At 39.0% G+C, this 17,560-nt stretch overlaps 1 protein-coding gene across 5 annotated transcripts in view; it reads left to right on the top strand.

Moving 5' to 3' along the window:
* TBC1D4 (TBC1 domain family member 4) overlaps positions 1–17,560 on the top strand; it is a 2,350,609-nt gene that overhangs the window by 1,766,069 nt on the left and 566,980 nt on the right. For all 5 annotated transcript variants that reach the window (XM_044085628.1, XM_044085627.1, XM_044085626.1 and 2 more), the window contains one exon: positions 12,241–12,401. In XM_044085628.1, coding sequence (XP_043941563.1) covers positions 12,241–12,401 — 161 coding nt within the window. The remainder of the gene's footprint in view (positions 1–12,240; positions 12,402–17,560) is intronic.

The following is a 17,560-nucleotide window of genomic DNA, read 5'->3' as shown; positions in this document are numbered from 1 at the left end:
GAATTAACAAACCTTCCACTGTACATTTGCAACCAGCAGCATTGTAATATTTCAGGTCTGATTTGCATCCCATGTGAATGGAAGAATAATAGTTAACTAAGGAAATGCTATATTTCTGTGACTTGCTCATTTAGGTTTTTTGCAGCTCATGTCCTTTCCTTGTATGTTTATAGACATTATCAGGCTACGTATATATTGGTATTATCTAAAGTCTAATCTGGTTGATTTTAAGTACTATTTCAGTTGTGGCTGTCTGCATGTTTGACATTCTGCTACAGTGTGAGCATATTATTGAAGAAAGACCAGGATATAAATTGATAAAGGAAGTATTTCTTCCAAAAGCTTGTTCTTTTGATTTTTATGTTTTACTAAAGTAAAACGTTTTAGCCAAGCTGCCTGTATAGACTTTCATTTCACTGAATGGTGTATCATCTTTCAGATGTGTTATGCTACCCAGCTGATGCTTACTTGTTAAGGATGTAAAGTCTCCACGATTTCTTGCCTGAAAAAAAGTTTTATGATGTATGTACTCTATTAACAATAAATTTAGTCAGTTCATTAAAGGGGCAGTTTTGTAGAATGTGGTGTGCAAGCCTAAGATCATGTCTGCATGAGACATAAGTAACTTTTATATATATATATATATTCCAGCATGGAAATATATATCTTCTGTGTTCTTGATTTAGTACATTTTTTCATTTGAAATGCATTTGAACTGCATTTAAATTACGTGTAATATGCAACGAATTTATGGGGAGGGGGGTGGAACATGAGCTTGCCATTATAAAACAGCAATATATGTTTTTGAGAGCATTAAGCAATGCTTTTTGCTGGAAATTTCTTACAATGCCATACCTGTTTTAAATCCATGAAGTAATTCCTTCAATAAAACACTGTAGTCTGAGAAAACTACTTTTCTTTTGCTGTAAGAAAAATAAAAACTTAGGGTAGCCACCTGGTGGTTTGAACATTGGCTTTTGATGATTGTTACTGTTGATGCGACACCCCAATCCCATATGCAAAAATGGGAAAAAGGGTGGTTATGGATAGATGGATATTGTGATGTCCTTTGCTATACGGGTTATAGCCAACTAAGGATGTAACAGCCAGCCAGTTTCCACATCTTTCAGTACATATTCTGCACACCCTAACCAGAGCTGAGCTGACTTAAAAGTCATTTTGGGTGCTAAACCCTTCAGAGCTTTCCTGTTGCCAAAGAGCACTCCTCTGGCTGGCTTTCACCAATCAACGATTGGCTAACACTTGTTCAATGCTAGGCGGATAAGTTCTCTTTGGGGAAAAAAACTTCCAGTTTATTTTTTATGATAGAAATTGTACTTTTTCTGCAAAATAATAAGTTTAAAGGTAGAGTGTTTTAATGACTGGTGTGACTTTTAATTACTTTTAAATAAGAGCATCACTTTTTTTACTTTTGTGGTAAATGGCTGTTAAAACTAATTTAAAACTACCTTTTCTGTGGTAAAAATTGTTTTACTTTTAGGGGCTGAGATAAGCATTTAAAGTGTTTTTTTACCATGGTTTTATTGGAGGGGTTTAACTTTTTATAACTTACATGTTTTACCGACTACTGCTGCCTGGCTTCCCTGGGTTTCGGGCATTATTTTTGGCTTAAGCGTGGAACAATCAGCTGCTTCCTCAGTTCTTCTTTCTTCCAGCTGCAAAAAGAAGAACATTATTAAATATCCTTTGCCACCACAGCAGGCTGTTAAAGTTCCCCAACGGCAGATGTGTGACTGTACTGTGTTTATTACTAGTTCCCCAGAGCATTCTTTTTCCTGGGCTCCCTGTAATGTAGTCCCTACAGCCACCACGGCATTTGAGTTAGGCATGTACTCAGCAGCTGTTGAAATGCACTTCATGGGCAATCCAGAGCTAATCTTGTTGGTCCTGGGAGAAGGGGCAGAGAATGCCAATCTGCCTAGAGAGAACGTATTCCTATCCCTTGGGGAGGTTTTTCTTCAGAAAAGTGGGTCTGTTTTTTCAGAAATTCTTGTCAAAAAGAAACAAAAGCTTAGACATATTTCTTCTCCAGTCATCTGTCTCAGCTGCTTTGAACAGGAATGATTTATTGGACTTGGCTCAGGCTTTAGTTTAGGCTTTTCACCTTTCCAGTTTAGCTGTTTCTGGTAAAAGAAAAAAGAAATTCTTCATTTTCTTAAATGGTTCAAGTGTTTGAACCACAAAATAAATATGCCAGGGCAGGTTCTGTTTTGTCTCTTCATATTTCTGATGCAGATTTTGAGGAGCATGTGACTTTGGCCAGTCTCATTAAAGGATTCTTTTTTTCTGAAACCATTTCCAGAATTAATTTATTTCTATGGGAATATAATGATAATTCGCAGTCACAGGAAATATGTTATGATCTATCATAACTGGAACTTCCATAACTTACCCCATTTCCTCCTGTTCTTTCAGCTTTGGAGAATGTTTTTGTCACAGCATGCAATTTACCTGACAGACAGCCTGCTGCCCCATGAAAGCGGATGAATTGAATAAAGTTCCTTAATCTTACAAGTTTTTATACACTCATCCCACATCAGACCCAGCAGCTATTGCTTTACTGAAACCAGCTGCTGCTAAAAATCTTAGTAATACCAGTCCCTTTCCTTCTGACAAGGATGGGATAGGTTTTATTGATTTGGGAAAAAGTGTATTCTTCTGCAACACTTGTTTTTAGCATTCCCAGCCGTCAGGTTCATAAGTTAAAGTTTACACTTGCCTCCTTTCAAAATTTGTGGAATATTATGGCATCTGTTTCTGAAAAAACGTCTGCTGTGTGTACTTTAATTGCTTTTGTATCTTAAGTGGCTACTCACTGTTTGAAATGTGCTTATGATTCTGCTGACACCACTTCCAGGACTGCTGTCACTGGAATTGTAATGAGGTTTACTTAGTTGTGTTCTCAAAACCTCAAGATAAAAAAAAAAAAATGAAATTGTTAATTCTGCCCTGGATAGCAATGTAGTTTGTGAGACATCTGCTGCAGAGGTCCTTAAAAAGTGTGATGAGAGGGATGAGCTGACTCAAGGTTTTTTCAGCCTACCTTTTCCAAGTTTGAAAGGAGTTTAATGCTACCCATGCAGAGTTCTTTAAAAAGCAAAATAAACAGACCCAGCAAACTGCTGGTAAGCAATCATTTAAAAGCAATGGCAGGGGAGATCCAAAAGGAAACCAGTACCCCCCCCCCCCAAGAGCAAAGGACAGTCTAATAAGTCTAAATGACTATATACAGGTCTTCCGTCAACCCTCTCCCTGGCAAACCTTTAATCCTTCCAGAAAGGCTGACCCCCCCCATTTCTGTCTTTGGCAACATATAGTCTCAGATAGATGGGTTCTGAAAGTAATCTGTCATAGTTACTGGTGGCAGTGGCAGTCTCTGTACCTCTTTTTCAAAGGATTCTGCCTCATCCCACCCATCCACCAGAGCAAACCTCTTTTCCCTCCTGTCATTCAGCATCTGCTGTATAGGCGGGGAGTGATAGAGGTAGTCACACCTCCTCAGTTAGCAAAAGTGTTTTTTCAAGAATGTTTCTAGTGTCAAAGAAGGAAGATTCTTGGAGAATAGTTCTAGATCTTTCCTTTCTGAACCTATTTGTGATAATGCCCAAGTTCAAAATGTTGACCTTTCACATCTTGTTACTTCTTATTTCCCCATTTAAGACTACTGGTGACCTTGGATTTAAAACAGGCAAATCACATTCATTTCAGATATTTCTTCAGGTTTTCTGGATCATATTCTGGATCATATTATCAGTTTTCTGCATTACTCTTTGGTCTATTCTCTGCTCTAAGGGTATTCACAAAATATCTAGCTCCTGTGATAGCTTACTTTGGGCTGCAAGGTAGTCACATTTTTTCCTTATTTAGATGACTTTCTTATATTTACAGAGGCTTTTTTCAAAGTGTCAGGAATCTCTTACTTGGGTAGGGGATCTCCTACACAGACCAAGGTTCCAGGAAATTTCACAGGATGGCTTCTGTGATTTTCATGATCCCTCTTGTAAGATTCCACATGAGAATAATCCAGTGAAACGTGAAATCTGTATGGTCTCAACATCAACATTCCCTGACTTTTCAGATTCCAGTTTTGGGATTGTGGAAAGGAATATGTTATGGTGAAAACACTTAAGTTGACAGAATCCAGGTCCTCCAGTCTCCCCTTCTGCTCCAGGACAGTCAGCTACAACAGACAGACACCTGTGACTTTACTTTGTGAGCAGTATCTATGTGGATAAATGTTCAGGGTCTATAGAACAGAAAAGTATGACCAAAACACATAAATGTAAAAGAGATATTGGCACTTATAAATACCATTAACTTTGTCAACATTCTGCGGTCCCCAGGAACTCTACAGGTGTTTACAGACAACACCACAGTGGTGTGATACATAAACAAACAAGGGAAACCAGATCTTACCCTCTGTACAGTCTATCCGTGGTTGCCTGGGATACCATCAGAACAAAACTGTGTGGCAGGTAAGCTGAGCAGGACAGACCCTCATGAATGAAAATTGAATCGAAAGGTCTTCAGTAAATGATCCAGCTGTGGGGAACATCTCAAGTAGATTTGTTTGCTTGCAAGCACAGCAATCATTTGCCAAAATTCTGCTCCAGAACCCCATGCAAAAATGCCTAAAAAGACATTTGCTTTTTCTTTTTGATGGACAAAAATGTTCCTATGTCATTATCCACCCCTTCCACTAATATTCAGGGCCATTCTGTAGATTCAGAAGGACTCTCTAAAGATCATTGTGATGACTCATTTCTGGGCCAGGCAACAGTGGTTCTTCCTTCTTTTGGAAGTGGCCAGGGGCAATTACCACAAGCTTCATGACAGACTGGATCTACTCATAGGTTGGTACTAGGCTATCGGCCCTAGGGCCTGTACAAGGCTAGCCATAACAATTCCCTGGCTATTTCTTCCCACAGTATTTACTTCCCTGGATCCCTGTCTAGCAGGGCGACTGATGTGATCCCCGGGGTGAATTTCCTATCTCCCATCCAGTCATCAAGGTTCCTTTTGAAGAGGGCCAAAGAGGCGCTCTGCTTGACATGTATTCCAGAGTCTGGGGAGTCTCTGGGTCAAGAACCTATCCCTCCAGCATGTTTTGTTCATTGTGATGACAAGGTTTAGATCCCTGGAGTGTGTGTCTCTGAGGGATTGGGATTTCTTTAAGTGTAGCATGTCCAACAGCTCTGGGTTTGACATGGCCTTGTACGTTAAGCAGAGATCGCCTCTGAGTAGACGATATGCGACAGAGTATAGGTGGAGTTTTTTTAGACGGTCAGCAAATGGCATCTGCTTTAGACCTGTGATTCTTTTAGTGAGGTATTTCTGCGGCCTTTCCAGTTGTTGCAGATGTCTTGAGAGGTACATACTAAATGGGGCGTTGTATTCTATAATGGGTCTAATGAGGGATAAGTACAGTGGGACAATGACCTCCTTTTTTTTGGATGAAAAGCCCTTAGTGATGAGGTGTGCCACATAGAAGGATTTCCTGACTGTTGTGGCGATGTGGTTATGAAAGGTATGACCACTGTCCACCTGTGTCCCTAAGTCTCTTATCACACTTTTGGTGTTTAGTGTACTGCCACCTATGTGGTAATTCACGGGTACATGTTTTTTCCCAAAGGGAATAACTATACATTTCTTGGCATTGAGCTTGAGCCCATGGCTCTGGCACCAAGCATCTGTTTCTGTAAGGCCCTTTTGTAGAATATCCACATCATTTGGGGATTCAATAATGGCTCCCAGTTTGCAGTCATCTGTGAACTTTGTTAGCCAGAGTCCCTTAGTGTTGGCCTGTACTTCAGAGAAGTAGATGCCAAACAAAAGCAGTCCCAGGACTAAACCCTGAGGTACTCCACTTGTCACTTGTCTGGAGCTGGATTTGGAGTCGGCTACTTTTACAGTCTGGGTTCTGTCAGTAAGCCAGTTAGCAACCCATCGAGTGACATAGCGATTAATGCCCAGCTTAGGAAGTTTATCTGTGATTCCATAGTGGGGGATGGTGTCGAAGGCCTTGGCGAGGTCCAGATGGTCTGTGTGGACCACCTTACCCTTGTCCACAGCTCTGGAGACTGATTCGAAGAAGTCAGTCAGGTTTAGGAGACAAGATTGGCCCTTCACAAACCCAAACTGCATGAGGTCCAGTGTTTGAAGGTTGCCAGTGTCTTTTTTTATAAATTCCATGATAATACGTTCCAGGGCCTTGCAGATTAGGCTCGTCAGACTGATGGGACAGTAGTTCCCAGGATCCAAGGTGGATCCTCCCTTGTGGAGTGGGATAACTGGAGCAGTGCACCACTCAGTGGGCACGAAGCCTGAGTTGAAGCTATGATTAAACATGACACTTAGGTGAGGTGCCAGTTCATTTTGTAGTTCGTGTGGTACACAGCCTGGGATGTCATCTGGTTCCATGGATGCTGTATTCTTAGCTTTGGAGAGTGCGTTTTTTACCTGTGGGCCGTTATTACTGGAATTTGGCAATCATTTGGTACTGAGATGAGCCCTTTGGGGGTGAGGGGGGTGAAGTTTGCACTGAATCGATCTGCCAGGATATTGGCAATATCCTTGTGATCAGTATATTTAATGCCATTCTGTTGTAGCTCAGAGCAGATCTGAGCATTGCCATTTAGATTCTTGACATAGCTGTAGAATACCTTGTGGTTGTCTTTGGAATCTTTGGCAATTTTATTTTCATAACTAGCTTTGGAGGATATTATGAAGGTTCATAGGTTCATACTAGGCTATCTGCCCTAGGGCATTTATAAGCCTAGCCAGAGTGTGTATGGCTTTCGCCACCCATATTAAATTAATTTTGCTAGGCCTTTTTTCAAGGTTAGTATACTGTGCCTCTGTCTAACAGTGACACAGAAGTGATACCCGGGGTAAACCTACGATCTCTCATCCACTCATCAAGATTCCTCTTGAAGAGAGTCAATGAGGGACTCTGCCTAACCTGGACTGGGATTTTATTCCAGAGTGAGGGAGCCTCTGGGTTATGAATCTGTCCCTCCAGCATGTCCTATTTATTTCAGTGCTGAGGTTCAAGTCCCTCGAGCGCGTAGCTCAATGGGATTTGGATTTTCTGAGGTGCAGCATGACCATTAATTCCGGGTTGGACATGGCTTTATACGTCAGGCACAGATCGCCTCTGAGCAGGCGGTATGTCACTGAGTAGAGCTGGAGTTTCTTTAACCGGGCAGCATACGGCATCTGTTTGAGCCCCTTGATCCTCTTGGTGAGGTTCTTTTGGGGTCTTTCCAGTTGCTGCAGGTGTCTAGTAAGGTACATCCCAAAAGGGACATTGTACTCAATTATGGGCCTGATGAGGGATGAGTAAAGAGGCACGATGACCTCCCCTGATCTAGATGTGAATCCCTTCATGATTAGGTGGACTATATAAAATGTTTTTCTAACCACTTTGGCCACGTGGTTGTCAAATGAGAGATTGCTATCAACTTGGGTCCCCAGGTCCCTAATTACTTCTTCTGTACTTAAGGATACTGAGGCTGGTAAGGGAGTTTTTTGCATTCTGGGATTTTCCTCTTTTCTGCAACAGTTTCTTCCTTTTGTTGTAAAGTTTGTTTATCGCAAGGGACTACCAGATTGGCTTCCTTTTTTGGAGGAGAGCATCTTGGTTCTATTGGGGATGGCACGATTCATGCACAAGTGGATGTGCTCGTACAGTGCCTTAGTGTAGGATTCAGCAGTCGAACTTTCAGTTCCCATCTGCATGGGTGTCATGAAGTTTGTAACTTCTGATTTGAGTAGCATGAAGTTGGCTTTGGAGAAGTTTTTTATGGAGGTTTCCTTACTGGGGGGTGGAGGTGGGATGTGGATGTCAAGGGTGATTAGCTTATGGTCAGACCTGACCGACGAGGGAGTGATCATAAGTGTGGAGCATCAATTTCCCATGTTGGTAATGACCAGGTCTAGGATATTGGAGCCCCTGGTGGGACTAAGGATTAGATGATCCAGGGCGTTGGAATTTATGAATTCTGAGAACCGTTGGGCAAAGGTGTTGGTACATGAGTAGTTTTCCCAGTTAATGGCAGGGTAGTTGAAATCACTCAGTATTAGGGTGTTTGGTTGTATCTTAATATTTTCCAGTATGTTTAGAAAGGTGTAGTGAGAATCTTGGGACATGGTGGGGGATCTGTAGCAAGCTACAATTTGGATTGCAGTCTTACCTAGTGTCAGTTTCACCTGGAGAATTTCAGACGCATTGTGTTGGGCAACTCACACAGGACAAGGGGGTGTTTGATACATCCTGACCCCAAACAACTGTAACTGACTGCCTGGATGATAGAATCTTAATACCTTTTATGTACCTTTTTTCTGAGGATGTACAGCAGGTGTTAATGGATGCAAGAAATCCTGCAACAAGAAGATCATACATTAGAAAATGGAAAAGGTTTTCAAGCTGGTGCCAAGGAAAGAACAAGCACTCATTCAGAGCTAATGTCTGTCTAATTCTGCATTATTTGTGTGAGTTACTATCCTCTGGCCTGTCTTACTCCTCTGTCAAAATTCATTTGTCTGCCATTTCAGCATGTCTGTTCATGGATCTCCGTCTTTCAATGTAGAGTCATTAGAACATGTTTTTGAAAAGGGTGTTACATACCAATTCTCCTAGGAATCAGTTACCTCCTCCTTGAGATCTAAATTTTGTATTAGAAATTCTAGCTGTTGCTCCATTTGAATCAGCTCACCAGGGTGATTTGAGGTCCTTAACATGGAAAATTGTTTTGCTAACTGCTCTGACCTCTGCAAGAGTATCTGAATTGCATGTTGTTATGGTGAGTCAGCCTTTTCTCATTTTCCACAGAGAGGGTTTCCTTAAGAACTAATCCATCTTTTATGCCTAAAGTGGCGTCAGAGTTTACCTTTAGCCAAACTATTCATCTCCCTGTCTTCTCTGCAGAATGCAAGAATGAGATAGAGAAAGTATACTTGATACCTTGGGTGCCCACAGACAGCTCTGGTACTATCTTTCCAGAACAAAATCTTTCAGCAACTCTGATCATTCATTCATTTCACGTGGAGGTAAAAGAAAAAAAGACAACCTGTGTTGGAATTTCCATGTGGCTGTGTCATGCTGATGCCTTTTGTTATGCACCACAGCAAGACTATTCCAAGCAGGGTCAAGGCTCACTCTATGAGGGCTTTGAGTTTATCTTTTTTTTTTTTTTTTTTATTATTATTAAAGGATTGGATTCCAGAAATATTCTGGAGACAGCAACTTTGTCCTCTTTGCATACTTTTATACTTATAAAGCACTTTGAACCATTCTCCAAGGACTGTTCGACCCTCATCCTTTATCCATCCAGTCAATTTAAGTTATGGTAATCTACCCATATATCTAAGGCCATTGCAGCAGTGATCCATATGAAGAACATAGTAGAGTTATGTAAGTAAATGTACTACAAGAGTGGATGTTCAAATGATCATCGCTGCAGTAGTCTTTTCCTACCTCCATCCCTTTATCTCTGTATGCGTTTTATTGCTAAGGTGCGGCCCCGTTATTTTCTTTTCCCTAGGGTTGTTCTTATCAGTGCTTTAGCCTCCCTATCTCAGTTGGCATGGAACTTCCAAAGCTCTTGGCACCCAAACCTGACTTTTTAGTCAGCTTAGCTCCAGCTGGCTATTTGCTTGGGAAAGTAGCAAAGCAAGGATGGAGTGAAGGGAACAAAGTGTTAGAGAGCACAATTAAGAGTTCCTGCAGCACACATTGCTTTTCTGTGTCCTAAGTGATAGTACAGAAAGGCACACTTTGGCTACCAATTGGTGTTCTACAATATGCTGAAGTCTTTTTTTTTTTTTTTTGCTCTTCACTGAGAGGGCTGATTTATCTGTAGTAAGCTCTTGCTAAACAGCTAATGGTGTTTGATTCGTACTTCGGGGACTGACACCAGATGCTAGGTAAGCCAGCTATGGCCCTGGCTTGGGCATGTGCATAGTGTCCTGAAAGCTTTGTAAGCTGGCCAGCTGTTATATCAATAGCAGGTAATAACCCATATAGCTAAGGCTACTGCAGCAGTGATCTTTAGAATATCTACTGTTATGGGAAGTTTACTTATGCAACTGTATGTTTCCTGTTCGTCTGGGGTCCCCTTCTTTTGCTAGCAGTATTAAGAAGGCAAAAGAATTTAAGGTTACTGAAGTGCCGATGCTAATAAGAGGAGAAGGTAGCAAAGCAAGGATGGAATTCTCTAAGGTGGTATGATGTCCCACCCATTTTACAGGTTTGATGTTCAGCATTCTTTCTACCTGTAACTGGTATTAATGTAATGGAATTCTTAACATTTTCCCCAGGAAGAGGAGAAGGTCAGAGGAGAAACTAGAACTCAAGAGAATTATTTTTTGCTCATATAATGTCCCAGTCATTTTATAGGTTGAGTTTGCAACACTCTTCCTACCATGCAAAAGACATTGATTTAAATAGAATTCTTACCATTTTCCACATGAAAAGAGGACCGTGGTACTGTGGTTAGGGCAGCTCTCAGCAGTTGCAACTATGATGCTATTTGATCTCAGAAAGTATCCCAGGAAATGATCCCAGAATTCTCTTTAATCTGTCAGAGTTAAGTAGTATTGGCTATTTTGATTATGTATTTTCTAGTATTTACTTATGTTTTCATGTCTGCTTTCCAAACATAAAATGCATAATGCATTCAGCTTTTGAGGAGAGTGTATAAAAACAGAAATAAAAACTTCTGAGGGGCTTCATGTTTTCCATCCTTAAAAATATAAGAGTTGTTAGCACCTCCGCATTATTATATGAGCCTTGGTGACATATACATTTAATTTGTTCATTTTGACATGCTGGCATTTTATTTCAGGTGTTACCTCTGTAGATTTTGAATGCTGTGATCTACCATAACTCTTTAATTCTGTTCTTTTTAAGTACTGAGAGATCTCTGTGCTTTCAGCATTGCTATTGATTTTGCAGACGTTACAAGCTAAAGTCTAATGCTTATATACCCTTTTGTATCTTTTTATGTATGAACTATTTTGAACATCCCTTCATGCCTCATAACTACTATAATGTGGTCATTTAACTATAAGTATGAATTTATTGGTGTTTCTTACAGTTCTTTAAGAAGTAAAAGCAATCTAAGCTAAACTAAAACTACCTGAAAAGTTGAACCAAATGCAACCAAGTTGTCTGCCAGCACTGGAAATGGAATAAAAGAATGGTGTCAGTTGATGTCATGTTATATGGAACAAATAAGGCTGTCCTCAAATAAAACATCAGTGTAGTTCTCTTTTTAAATGATTTCAGCCATTGTGTATACATTAATAGTCTTTGAATGATCAGGACATAAATAAATAAATACTCTTCATATTTATCTTTAGTTTTTATCTTGGATGATTATTGTTCATTTAAATGCTCAGTTGTTTTATGAGTCCACGTGGCAAAACATACTGTTAGTTTCTTTGCAGTTTGTTCTTGTGAATTATCAGAGACTGTTAACTTGAATTCTGTACTTCATTCAGTATGTTGTAACTATCTTTTCCAGGTGACTGTATTGCAGTTACCATGGTGCCTAATTAATTACCTAACTAGAAAAGCAATGCTGTGAAATTGAAAACAGAGTATGATTTAGGGATATGTTTGAAAATGAAGAGAAGTGTATTGTCTGTCGGCAGTAATAAACAGTAAGAAGTTAGTTGAAAAATCATGAAAAAGGGGATGTAATGCCAGCATTAGAGAGTTAACCCCTTCTTGGTTACTGTTATTGCTACTTTAAACTTTACTATGAATTCCTTAACAGAACATTTTGTTTCCACACCACCATCGGTTTATTTATTGTGCATGTATATACCTATATTCATGTTTTTGTGTGTGCCTTCTGTGAAGGTTGGGTGTCAGGCTGGCAACTCTACACCATAAAAACCACTGCCAATCAATCTGCGGACCGGTGAGCTGCTGTGGCGACTCCTAACTGGGAAAAGCCAAAAGACATTTTTTTTTTTAACTAAAGAACGCTGCTGCTGTGTACAGAAAAGACTGAACAAAATATGAGCAGACGTAAAGGATTTTTGTACCTTTAGTTTTCTTAGCAATTTACCAGTACTTTAATTTACTATGTATCAGGTATTGCATTAGAATTGGTAGATTGTAACAAATTTTGTACTTAGCCAGGACTGAGTGAATGGACAGCTTTTGTCTTGGCCAAATCAAATTCATCTTTTGCTTCTCCCCTTCAGCGATGGTGAAGGCAGAAGGAGGACATTCTCTGGCTGTAGCAATGACTCATTAAGCACTGGAGGAGTCTGTCTAACTCCTCGCCACATTTCGTGGCGGCAGCGGATTTTCCTGCGAGTGGCTTCACCTATGAAAAAGTCTCCAGCAACCATGCAGCATAAAGGTCGGTACCAAAAAAACTTTCATTTCATGCATTTATTGGGGGAAATGAGAAGTATTTGTTTAAGGAATTCTCTGCATTCTGGAGTTTTTGCATGGATCAAAAGATGTACTTTACACCTTAAACATGGTTATTGTTTTTATTTATAAAAAAATGAGTTCTCGTATAAAACATTTTTTGAGAAGAATGGAACACTTTCTTCTGTAAAGATTTCTGCAATATGTTCCCATGCATCTCTAAAGCTTTATAAGCTCTGCTAATGTACTGGTACCTAAGATCTGTTAACTTATTGGTACTTTACTAATGAAACTGTTTTTACTCTTTTTTTGTGGACACTGTTCTGTTGTGATGGCATATTTATTGTGTCATAAAACTGTTGACTTAAGGACTTGGATCTTCACTAATACCTGGTACGTTGTGTATTGTTAGAGAGTACTGAACTGCTCACGGGTATGATGATGACCACTGCATGTGGTGAAACACACTGTGACATGGTAGGGTACTGTTGTATTTAGTATATGGGAACTACCAGAAAAAAAGTTCAACTTTTGAATTTGTTAAAAAAAATTACTTTTTGGCAGCTGCATGGTCTAGATGTATGATGTCCTGATTAAGAACGAATTAACGCACTTTTCCTCAGCAGCCTGTGTGTGAAGGAACCAGCAGGAGGTAAGGAGTGAAGAGGCATAGTTTGCACACCTGTCGCTAAGAGGAGGGGTTTGAGCTGTGTGGCTTTGGACAGTTAGGCACATATTCCATCAGCGATCCCTAGCTGGTGACTGCAGATGAAATAGAAGAATCTTTTTAGAAGAGGGCAGAACTTTATTGAGGTTAGATCACTCATGGAAGTGGGGAAGTGAGTGACAAAGCCTTCGTTAGCTGTTTGTACAACCACCTCTTGAGCCTTGGACAGTATGGTTTAAGTTTAACAAAACAATGCTTTTTATCTGCCTGGAAGGCCACATTGCAGCCACACATTCATGACATACCGACAATGAATTGATATGTGTGGCCGTGATAGTAACTCAGCCGGCCGGTAGGTGCAGAGGAGTAAAAAGTACATTACATAGTCTTTATGTAGTTTTATAGTAAGTAGTTCTTCCTTATTGCAAGAGTTTACAGGATAAAACCTCTTACTTAAAAGCAGTTGACACTGTGCAGTAGGTTAGCATTATAATCCTGCTATTTACCTCTGTTTGCATGGATGCTGGGTAGGTTGATCAGTTTTACCTGAAACCATTATTGCATATAATTTATTTTGTATTCTTAAATGTATTTGAACATTTTAAGAATGTTTCATACCTCTCAACTGTCCCAATTTATGCAGAATGTCCCGATTTATGCCTCATGTATTTGGTCCTCATAATATTTTTTGTTTTCTGGAAAATCATTGAAGATTGAAGTCACTAAACAGTGACAGGCAAGTGAGTTTTATATGGCTTCTTCAGAAAAATGCAGGTTAATGCAAAACCTGTTCTAAGACTGTGAGAAATATTTAAAATATGTGCTGATTTTTGGTCTTTGTCCCTTGGTTACTTTTTGCTTTATCAAGAATTCTTGCATGAAGAAGTTGAGAGGTATATCTGCGTTTATGTGAAAAGTTGGTTATTTTGTCAGATTTTGAAAGAGCATACATTGCTTGATTCTCCCTGTTTTTTTCTAATTTTGTTTAGTGCTGTTTTCTATATTTTCAAGATGGAGAAAACATTAATTTGAAGTTCTCAGTTCTGTCAGAATGCGTATTTCTCTATTGTACTAAAGGGTCTGTTCCACACATTTGGGCTGTTTAACTTAGAGTCTGCCTAAAATTTTGGATAGTATAGATGAAAGATTTTTATTGCCAGGTAAGAGAACAGTTGGAATAAGTGCTGTCAATTGTACTTAAGGTTTCTGATTATGTGTTAATGAAGAACATATTATCTGCTGTGTATAAGAATTTTATATATATATATATATATATATATATATATATATATATCAGTAAATGTTGTGCATAACAGCTAATGTGTATAAGTATTGCATATATCAATAAATGTGCATAACAGCTGTGTATAAGTATTACATATATCAATAAATGTGCATAACAGCTGCTGTGTATAAGTACTACCCAAGCATCATTCAACACCATAGAGACATGGCTTTGTGACAACAAATTAATTCTCAACCCTAAGAAAGCTCTTCCTCTTCCTCCCAAAAAACCTCATCAATCTCAAAACAACATTTTCCATCCTATCTAGCAATAACACTGTAATTACCTCTGACCCTAGCACTAAACTGCTAGGAGTCATAGTAGATGATCAGCTTAAATTTGATCTCCAAATCACCACCTCTATCAATAAGACTTACCAGAAACTCAGACTCCTTTACCAAAACAAAAGACATTTAACCAACTCTGCCAGAATAACTCTCTCCCATGCATTTCTTCTTCCCACCCTCCTTTATAGCTCTCAGTTATACACAAATCTTAACATCACACTCATAACCAGACTTGAAACTACGTATAATAAAATTGCTAGATTTGCTGCAAACCAAACCTACAAGTCACACCATTGCCTATCTCTTAAACAATTGCAGTGGCTCGAATTCCCTCATTTGCTGCTACTACAGCAACTGTTAATTATCCACTCCATCCTCTATCTACCATCTTTCTGCCCTAGCCTTCAATTAATTATAATTAAATATTCCCCAACCAGGACACTACGTAGTTCAGACCAAGACTTCCTACAGATCTATAAACCCAAAACCAAATCAGGGTGTTTACTCTATAACTATAACCCTGCTACAACTTGCAACCAACTATCCATAGAAAGTAGGTCTCTTGACCAAACAAAACATTTCGAACTAGCCACTCGGGAATACCTTATAAATAAATGGTCCTGCCATTGTAGTCATCCTCCCTGAAACTACCTAACCCTTGCTTCTGTCTCTCATCCCTTTCTTTTCCATTGTCTGTCTTAATATTCATCTACCTCTCTGACTCGTTGCTTAACCTCTACATTACCTTACTACTCCATCTGTACCTATACTGTATATAATTACTTAGGAATAATGAATACTTTTTTCCCCTACATTGACATTGTACCTACGTTTTTTTTTTTTAATAAGAATTCTGACATTGTACCCTACTGCTTTTCTGTATGATTTGTTGTAAATGCTTTTTGCAGTTTGATCTCTAACATTTGTACCCAACTGTTTTCTGTAAAATATTATTGTAAAATGTTATTTCTCTAACTAATTGTTTTATCTGCCAATGCAGTTTTCTTGCTGACTGTATGTAAAATGTTAATACTGATTGCGGAGCTTTTTTCCTTGGGTCTCCACTGAAAACGAGCTAATGCTCAGCTGGACTAACCCAGTTAACAAATGTAAAATAAATGTAAAATAAATAAATAAATAAAATAAATATCAATACATGTTGTGCGTAGTAGCTAATGTGTATAAGTATTATATATATATATATATATATATATATATATATATATATATATATATATCAATAAATGTGCATAACACCTAATGTGTATAAGTATTATATATATCAATAAATGTGCATAACAGCTAATGTCTATAACTATTATATATATATAAATAAATGTTGTGCATAACAGCTGCTGTGTATATGTATTTATATATATATATATATATATATATATATATATATATATATCAATAAATGTGCATAACAGCTACTGTGTATAACTGTTATATATATCAATAAATGTGCATAACAGCTACTGTGTGTAAGTATTATATATAGATCAATAAATGTTGTGCATAACAGCTAATGTTTCCTATGATTTCATAAAAACTAAGCATTTAGTATTATTTTGGCTCCCTTTTGAAATATCTGGGCTGTCAGTGCTGAGCCCCAGAATGATGGAAAAAAAACAAAAAACAAAAGACTGAAATACGTATTTATTTTATTCATTTATTTACTTATTGCTTTTGTTGACTCAGGTAGAAATGGGCTATTTATAGACCCTTTTCAGTGGAGGACCAGGGAAAAAAGCTCCAGTTACAAAACAGGCAGTTTTATACAAGAGAAAAAAATGTAAAGCTTAAAGTTATAATATGGACTGAAAGGCAGCTATACTAGAAAAGAATCGGCAGTTGGTAAAGCATAGCGTCATTGCATATTATTGCAAATCAGTTTGGCATGTACAGTGAGGTTGAAAATCCATCCATCCACAACCCCTTTTTCCCATTTTGTTCACATGTGGTCAGGGTGTCAGTTCAGCAGTGACAGTCATCTAGAGCCAAGTGTTCACACCTCTGGATGGCAAGCCCTGCTGCAAATGTCAAATTACAATATTGGGCAGAAAAAAATATATACATTTGTTAGGTGATACAGAGAAAAAGAATGCTACATTTGGAATTTGTTTTGTTGATGATTATGTAAGGGCTAGGGTAGTCTAGCCTGGGGCGATGAAAGAACAGAGCTAAGTGATTTAAAGTGGTGTGTTAGCACTTTCTGAATCTGGGTAGGTTAGTTTGTTGTCTGATGGTGGTAGGGATGTAATTCCAAATGTTGGAATTTGAGTACAAGGACAGACCAGTAGTGTTGTGGGTCTTGGTTGTTGTTAATAGAGTCTCGGTCTTGGAGTGTAATGATTATACAAGGGTGTAAAGGTTCCAGAAAAGCTTGAAGTGCAGGACCTCTTGTCCTGGACATCCTAGATGATGTTTACTCGGAGGCCTGCCTTAACCCGGACTCTCTACCTCCAGCTCCAGTTAAGCCTGACAGGTACTACAGGGTCCCTGACTCACACCAATTTCTATACAAGAGCCATGCTGCTGACCTAGAAACCATCTCACAGGGCCCCAAGGGAGTTAAGGCCTCCATTGCTAAAAATCCATTGCCTTCCGAGAGAGATTCCAGATCCTTAGAAAGGTGGGGAAAAAAGGTATATACCTCGGCTACCTTATCCATGAGGGCCTTAAACTGTCAGTTTCATATGCTAAAATACCAACAGTTTTTGTTATCACAGTTGAAAAGTAAAATGTCACAACCTGAACAACCAGACTTGAAGGAGTTGCAGGATTTGATGCATAGTGCAGAACAAGTGGGTAAGCATACCTTACAATGTGGTTTTGATGCTCTAGAGGCCTCATGCAGAGCTGCTGTTACAGGATCAGTCATACGTGGGCATGCCTGGCTCAAG

The sequence above is a fragment of the Protopterus annectens genome, chromosome 10.part0 (genome assembly GCF_019279795.1).
Source record: "Protopterus annectens isolate FY-2018-M chromosome 10.part0, PAN1.0, whole genome shotgun sequence".
NCBI classification, from domain to species: domain Eukaryota; kingdom Metazoa; phylum Chordata; order Ceratodontiformes; family Protopteridae; genus Protopterus; species Protopterus annectens.
Note: the sequence above shows the minus strand (reverse complement) of the source record. Positions and strands in the feature narration are given on the sequence as shown.